This window comes from Bombus flavifrons, chromosome 12 (genome assembly GCF_040668555.2).
Source record: "Bombus flavifrons isolate JBK064 chromosome 12, iyBomFlav1_principal, whole genome shotgun sequence".
Lineage (NCBI taxonomy): Eukaryota > Metazoa > Arthropoda > Insecta > Hymenoptera > Apidae > Bombus > Bombus flavifrons.
Window position 1 is genome coordinate 12,525,313 of NC_138453.1, and position 8,038 is coordinate 12,533,350.

General features: G+C 38.5%; 1 protein-coding gene across 3 annotated transcripts; it reads right to left on the minus strand.

Moving 5' to 3' along the window:
• Positions 1-471: 471 nt before the first annotated feature.
• Positions 472-6,545, minus strand: LOC138185440 (probable methylmalonate-semialdehyde/malonate-semialdehyde dehydrogenase [acylating], mitochondrial). Of its 3 annotated transcripts, none has more exons than XM_069124408.1 (8): positions 6,387-6,545; positions 4,127-4,199; positions 3,125-3,324; positions 2,863-2,941; positions 2,207-2,574; positions 1,488-1,916; positions 912-1,190; positions 472-829 (listed from the first exon to the last, which is right to left on the minus strand). In XM_069124408.1, the coding sequence occupies exons 1-8, from the start codon at positions 6,417-6,419 to the stop codon at positions 728-730; spliced, it is 1,563 nt and encodes a 520-aa protein (XP_068980509.1). In that variant the 5' UTR covers positions 6,420-6,545; the 3' UTR covers positions 472-727. The 3 variants fall into 3 exon arrangements, with proteins under 3 accessions (XP_068980509.1, XP_068980510.1, XP_068980511.1); XM_069124409.1 differs by lacking the exon at positions 6,387-6,545 and adding an exon at positions 3,470-4,040 and having other exon boundaries at positions 3,125-3,344; positions 4,127-4,197; XM_069124410.1 differs by lacking the exon at positions 4,127-4,199 and having other exon boundaries at positions 6,387-6,537.
• Between the last annotated feature and the right edge of the window lie 1,493 nt (positions 6,546-8,038).

Below are 8,038 nucleotides of genomic sequence, written 5' to 3' on the forward strand. Positions count from 1 at the left end.
CACAGCCAACATCCGGAAGACCGTTACTATTTCAATGTTTTCGGACGTCGCGTCGACGATCGACGAGGATGCGAGCAACTAGCTTCGGTTCAAGGACGTTGGAGGACGCATCGACCTTGAACTTCTCTCGTTACATACATGCAGCGATGAATCGTTTGTCTTCGATCTTGGATTTTAGATAGAGACCTTTCTTATCTTTATTTACCGGTTGGTGGTGGTGGTGGTGTCCGTAGGAGCGAGGGCGATAATCCGACGTATCGGTGTCGGAGGAATTGCTTTTCCGCTGGGATTAATTTGAAACAGTAGGGTCGAATTAAATAACAAGAAAGGTATAGTTATATTTGCGGATACATAGTTACATTTTTCACAACTATCGGAGCACGGAAGATTACTAAAAAAAATAGTACAAAAATGTACGTTATTTTATAAACGTTACGTTATATGTTCTTCTAGAGAATATAGAACACAAAATTTCATCGGTGGTATTTTATTATTTTGTTACAAAATATAAACAAACATAGTAAACACAATGGGAAGCGTATTTCTTTCGATTTATCCGACAGTAAGCTATTTCGGACTAATGGAAGACATTGTTCGTTACAGTAGTATTAGAAAGTCATCTTTTTTTAAAAAAGAAATTTCGTCTGTTTATAAAATTTCGTATGGAGTATACAGAAAGATTTCCAACTGTAACGCTTTGTATCACTGTAATCGAGGAACATTTATTTTACTGCATGGTTGGCATAGCCGTCGAGGATGCGATATCACCAGCGTCTCCGGATCTCCACAGCTGCGTTATCGTTTTTACTTGCGTGTGGAAATTTATACCCTAGAAAAATATGACACGCGCATTCGACGAATATTTTCAAAGTTCATAGAAAAAGTACGATAGTTTGTGCGATGTTACTTACGTGCTTTCCGTAAAAATGATTGTCGCCTAAGAAAGATCCCTTGTTTCCGGTGAAACTAAACATGGGCAGCGGCACTGGAATAGGAACGTTTACGCCAACCTGACCAGCCTCTATTCTATTTACAAATGCTCTAGCCGTTGCACCGTTTGACGTAAACACAGCAGTTCCATTTCCATAAGGACATTTGTTAATAATGTCGATAGCTTCGTCCAAAGTATCAGCGAAAATACACGAAAGAACGGGCCCAAAGATTTCCTCCGTGTAACATTGCATCGAGGTCTGAAACGTATTATGCGATCTAACATAAATCAAAGCACTTAAAGCGCTGCGATCGATGATGCACAGGAATTACGAAGAAGCTACCGCGATCTAAATTATACGCAATTTTAAATTACCGTACGAAACATCAAAATGATGACATCAAAATCGATAGCCTTTTAAGGAAACCTTTTTTTTCTCTCTTTCTACATCGATCGATGGTGACCTTACGGTAACACGAATTTCCTGCATCATCATCGAAGGCATCGATCGTCATTCGCGTTTTCATAACACGATTGTATATCGTAGGTGTACCACCTTCACGTTTGTCAATACGGTTGGTCCAACGAAATTTCCCTTTTCGAAACCACTGACAACGAGACCTCTGCCGTCGAGAGCCAACGTGGCACCATCTTTCACCCCTGTCTCGATCAGATCGCATATCCTCTTCTTAGATCGCGGAGATATAACGGGCCCGAGATCGGTTCCAGGTACGTGTCCCGCATTCACCTTTAACTTCTTTGCGGCTTCCACCAATTCTGTCACCCAATCCTTCGATTTACCCACGAATATTGCCACAGAAAGCGCCATGCATCGTTGGCCGGCAGCCCCGAAAGCAGCACCCACGATTTGAGAAAGGGTTTTATTCTTATTCGCATCTGGCAACACCACGCAATGATTCTTCGCACCCATGTTGCATTGAACGCGTTTTCCATGCGCGCTGCTCTGTCTGTAAATGTATTTTCCCTGTAAAATTAGACATACTTATCGTACACGCATATTTTAGTTTCAAACGGTTTCTTAGGAATTAGACACGTCGATTTGTGGAGATCGTTCGTACGCTATCGTTTCGTGTATTTACGAGTTCTTCCATTATTTTCCTTTTAACGAAAGAAAATAACGATATAAATGGGAGAGGAAGAGGAACAGATTAATCTCGATTCACTTGCAAAATGCATTCAATATGGTTGACGGTTATTACGATTTGATATTATCGATGGCGTATAGACACAAAGCAACGATCGATAGCAACGTACCGCTTGATCGGAACCGACGAAAGAAACTGCCTTGATATCAGGATGCTCGCAGATGAAATCGACAGCGGCGTGTTGACCGTGGATAACGTTCAACAATCCTGCTGGAGCACCGGCTCTGGTGAATAGATCAGCCAGGATCATCGAAGCTCCTGGTACACGCTCGGACGGTTTGAGAATCGTGGCGTTTCCACAGGCGACCGAGACCGGAAACGACCAAAGAGGTATCATCGCGGGGAAATTGAACGGACAGATGGAGGCAGTTACGCCAAGGGGAACTTTGTAGGAAATGATGTCCATATCTGTGGCGATGTTTGGCGTGCTCTCGCCCATTTGCAGGCAAGGAATTGCGGTACACGCGTCGACGACCTCTGTAACATAAATCAAAACCAGGCGTACGATCTGTCGCTTGTACGATGATGCGATTACGTTTATGGGACGGGCAGGACACGCGGAACGTAGTTACGATAGATCGCTTCGTCCGCGTATGCGTGTATGCGTATTGATCGAAAATTTCAGAACGAATTTACGTTGTTCACATATACGTGTGTGTAGCCAGTTTGATAAAAGATCGACGACTCTGAAATATCTTTCGTTATCGAGGTAGATCGAAATATTTACCAGGACTATGATATAGTACATTTTTCAAGAAAACTCACGAAGCCCTCGAAGAACGTCGCCTTCAGCATCAGCCATTGTTTTCCCATTTTCCTTTACCATGTTCTCTGCGATTTCTTTCTAGGGAAGATATCGATATTTCTATTATAAATACCATTCTTCGTATAAACATTTCTACGTATAAATATGAAAAAATATCAGCGCAACGCGTTAAATTCTGATTTGTAACAAATTATAGGATCTTGGCCTATCCATTTGTTTTCGCCTACTAACTGAATAAAGTTGAAATACGAATAAACTTACCGAATGTTCGCGTATGAGAGTTTGATATTTAAGCATCAGCGTTTGTCTAGTTAATACACTGGTATTTTTCCATTTCTCATACGCTTCCTTCGCACTTTTCACGGCCGTCTCCATTTCCTCTTTCGTGCACTTTGGCGTGCGACATAACAGCTCGTTCGTCGCTGGATCATGAACGTCGGTGAACTCTGTGGCCTTCGATTCTGAAACAGATCGAAACCTCCTTACGACTCGATCAAGCAATATAATATCGATTTGTCGACGTTTAATTTTAGATTTTTCCAAGTGTAGCACGCTGAGAAATTTTACGAAAAGAAAAATATGCACCGTTTCTGAAACGGACGTAACGCGTTTTTTTGGAACTTTTCCCATGCCACTTTTACTCGAAGCATAATTATTCCATTTAACTTTGATGCCTTCTTTATAATCGGTGCTATTTATGTCATTCGTAAACGTTCCTCGTTAAAGCAATTCTTAGAATCGAATTCGCCTCGGAACATAGCGCCTTTTCTGTACAGTTTCAACGAGTGCTCCAGCGGTATTCATGGACCACGAGCTTCGATTAAATGCCTTTAGAAGCACGCTTTAAATATTCATAACGAGCTGTATCGTACGAAAAAATAGGTTCAAGAGCGCTTCGAAGATCAAGTATCTGTTTCATCAAGATTGCACGTCTCGATCTCGATAATGCCAGTCTTAGCTGTCTTACTTTCTGGCAATTGAATCATGAATGAACCAATTCAACCAAGTAAACACGCGTTTCAGTGCTTCAACGGATGCATTAAACACGGCTAAGCAACGTTATTTCCTATTGAACTTGTAATCTCAAAATGTCTATTCAATCGGGATTTAATACTCTTGCGTCTTTTTTTTATAATCCGTACCCTCTTGGACTAAGAACTTTTTCTTTCGTATAACTCTGAAAAATTTGCAACGACAAGCGACACTGAGATACAACATTCGTGAAAATCGGTACGTAAATTTTTAATACCATAAAATAATTACCTACGAATTGGCCATCAATGTACATCTTAACGGTCGGTACGCTACTGCTGTAAGTCCTTGCGACAAATTGCGCCTAAAAGATCATTCGGTTAATGTTAAACAATCCTTGTTTCGATATTATGTTATTCGGTCAAATTCTACGACAATAAATCCACGTATGTTTCTAAAGACGTTTCGCTACAGAAATTAAGTATTATAATAAGGTATTGGAATTGTCGAAAATGATTTTCAATTGTAAAGTATTTAAATTCATGACCTTTGCTTCCCATTCATTTACAATTACAATTGTTTAAGATTATAATGCAGCAGTTAAATAAGGCAAAGGAAATGATAAATATTGAACTAAAATATTTAGGATCGAAATACGACGACTTAACGTTCAATGTTGCCGCGGGAAAAAATGATGAAATAACAAAATAATTTCACCCGTTTTTTTTCTTTTTTTTTTTTGAAAAATTTTTAAACGTATAGATATGATAAATTTCAAAGATTATACATTTAAGATCGTCTCTATTAGATTGCAAGTTTTGCCACTCTTCGTCACGTAGAAATAGGAAGGAATGATAGAAGAAAAGCAATGGAGAATACAATCCTGTAATTTCATATCAGTTTACAATTGACGATCTTTTGATGAAAAAACGACAAAAGTTATAAAACGCTCTAATACTTTTTGCGCAGCCTGTACTTGTATTTCGTATCAACTCTATTCGAATCAGCGAATCGTAAACGAGCGAATCAACGTTAGTTCACTGTAAAGTAATCTCGAGTCCCTGATCGATAGTCCAATTCTATCTGTCAGATAACGTGCAAACGTATCACTTCCACGGAGACCCGTATGTTTCTTGCTCGAAAAAGCTTAAATACAGCATCGGAATAAATTCATCCAATTGGCCTGCTTCTCCGAGCGAGCGTGACCTCGATAAGAAACGAAATCCATCGGGAGCGATTGTTTGCTCCACACGCGATAAGAATCGCTTTGACGCGGTACTCTTCTCACAGACAAATCGGTTCGTTCCCAGTTACGTAAAGTATGCAAACTCTATTGCACTAGATCGATAGTTGTATTGCTCTTGACTAGCGTTATTAGCACCGGTGATTCTAGCTTCGTAATCCAAGTCAATTGCAGCGAAGACGCGTAGTCTCTTTTCAACGACGTCAACTTTGTGTAAGGGTATTACAGAACGATCGAGGTAATTTTTGATCGAAGAGATGACTTTAAATCGAGGTAGTTACATTTCTAACTACTTGCGTATTTACTTGCGTAGACCACCCTGTACATATTTGATATTACGAGTAAAGTACGTGCGTACATTCTATACCTGATCAAGTGTTAACTAAAGTATAAATCAAAAATTTGTATTTCACGTAGCATTCTGCGTAAGGGAACATTGGTATTATTTAATGACGAGGCAACACATATACCGATAACATCTACGAATAACAGTACATAGTAGGGATAATAACGTAACATTACCACTGTTTACAGAAATAATACAAGACGATGTAAAGTATGTGTGATTCACGATAGGAATGGATATATCGCGATGAATTATGGTACTTTTACTATACAAATGACGTATGTACAGTTGAATATTTACAGCGATAATATGTTCGTCGATAACACGCGGCATTATCACGAGAAGAATATTCCACGATAGTTCGAAATTCTTCATCTAACCGAATATTCCGGGGTATTTCGTCAATGTTTGAGTTATACTAATGGAAACTTGTTAAATATATACACATACTTAACGTCTTAATATTTATCATTTAATCGTTTTATAATACATAAGAAGAATTGAACGTAATACAGATAGACATAAACTTAGTTAAATAAGTTTACAATTTTCCACGTCGTTACATTCTGAGAATAAAATTTTATTTTCTGTTGAAACAATTTAACCGGATATAATTGTATATTCGCTTTAAAATTCAATTGAAATCCTATAAAAAATTGCTCAAACCATTCAACTATTTCAAATACTTTGTTTCTAACCTTACGTCTGAAGAAATTTCCATACAATCATATACACAATCATATGTACAATCGTATAGTATAAGATCATATAAATATATCGATGCAAATCATAACGTAAACCAAATGAAATTTAAACGCGGAATATGTTTATCGAATCGAAAATTGTAGCAAGCATTTATTCGTTTTTATAACATGAAATATATCGAACTAAAACTCTCTGATAAGATGTGTCAGTAATAAGGTGTAAAAGTCGAGCGAAAATATTATAAATGCTAAACGTACCTCGCACTTAACGATTCTCGCGAGGAACGCCATAGCGGTAGAGCAGGTCCGTTGTTGTCTGTACTAGAACTGCTTGATTCACTGAAAAAATGGCCTTGCCTACGGTTGTACCAGCGACCGTACGTTTTCATCGAGGTTAATCGCGTCTGTTTACTACGTTCTTCAGGCTCGATGTTTTTAGCATCGTCCTCGTCCGAACTGGTTCGGCGATCTCCGAAGAATTTACGAAGATAGCCGAACGAATAGCGTAAGCGTCGCTATTGATTCGAAGTACAATTACACCGGGTAATTGATAAAATAACGAACGCCGCAACCAATGTTTTGATACTTTAGAACAACGTTTAGAACAACGTTTAGAACAACGTTGTAAGAACGTTATGTTTGTGCTTAATAAACGCGTAGAACATTGTAAAGATTTTACTAGCGAGCCAATGTAATGATGGCGCGAAATTTAAAAAATCCGTAACCTGCTGCCCCTTTTAAATTTCCTACAGAAGCGAACGTGATACGATAACGAATAGGTCGATAAGGAGGGAAATTTGAATTGGAATTATCAGCGGTTGGAAATGCCGAAACGTGTGTTGTTTGAAAATTTTAGATGCCACTACTCGATAGTAATATCGCTCGCAAAATATTTATCGTATCTTTTGAAGCCTTTTATTCGAGATGTTTACGGATGTCGAATATTATAGCCCTTTTATTATCGCGTTTACAAGAAATTAAGACATTGTAAGACGCTGAAACAACTGGTGGAAAAATGAACATCTTGTTAGAAATATCGAACACGATGAGACGGTCGCTCTTAATTGATTAATTTATAATCGATTGCCGTCAGAATAATGGTATCTGGTGTGCAAAAAATGGTACGAGGGATAGGAGAAAGCAAGAATGTTGGTAATCGTTAGGTGGCCCAAGGCATGCGTAACAACTAACCGACCGATTACACGGAAGTCGATTGGCAAACAATCGTTAGAGCCGATAGACAGGTTCTGGTTGCTTATTGAAGTCTCGTGCGTCGTTCGTTCGTTTTATATGTATGTGCGTACTTTATCCGCCTCCGAAAGCAGTCTATCGATATAGTATCGTGATTATGTATGGCGAAGAAAGTGAAACGCGATGGAAATTCAGTCTAATAAGGTGAACAAAACGTGCGCCACATTACTTATTAGCGATAACTATCGACATGGCGCTAGAAAATAATATTACAGGTGAGATTAAAATATGAGAGAAAATTGCTCCTGATATGTGTACAGAAATACAACGAGCATTGGAACACAGTTTCTCAAGATGCTAATAAATTTCAACGAATATTGCTAAAGTCGAAGTAAGAGCTTTCGTTGGCTATGTTGGTTATGTTGGTAAATTAATTATAACTGTAATTAGCAAGCGGGCGACCTGTTGTTTCTAACAGATTAAAGTTAATCACTATTTAATCTTTCATCAAGGAATCTCATTAAACCCGTTCTCGTAATCTGTAAAATTTCCCATCGATCGAAAAACTTGTCGCAATTAAACTTGATTTTAGATTCGATTTCATAATCGCCAACGTATTCTTTTAATCGAAGTAATCGGAGTGATGAAAACGATCGTACGAACGATATACATATAGTACGTTCGATAAACTAAAGTAAGCTTGAATATCGAGAAGCAAA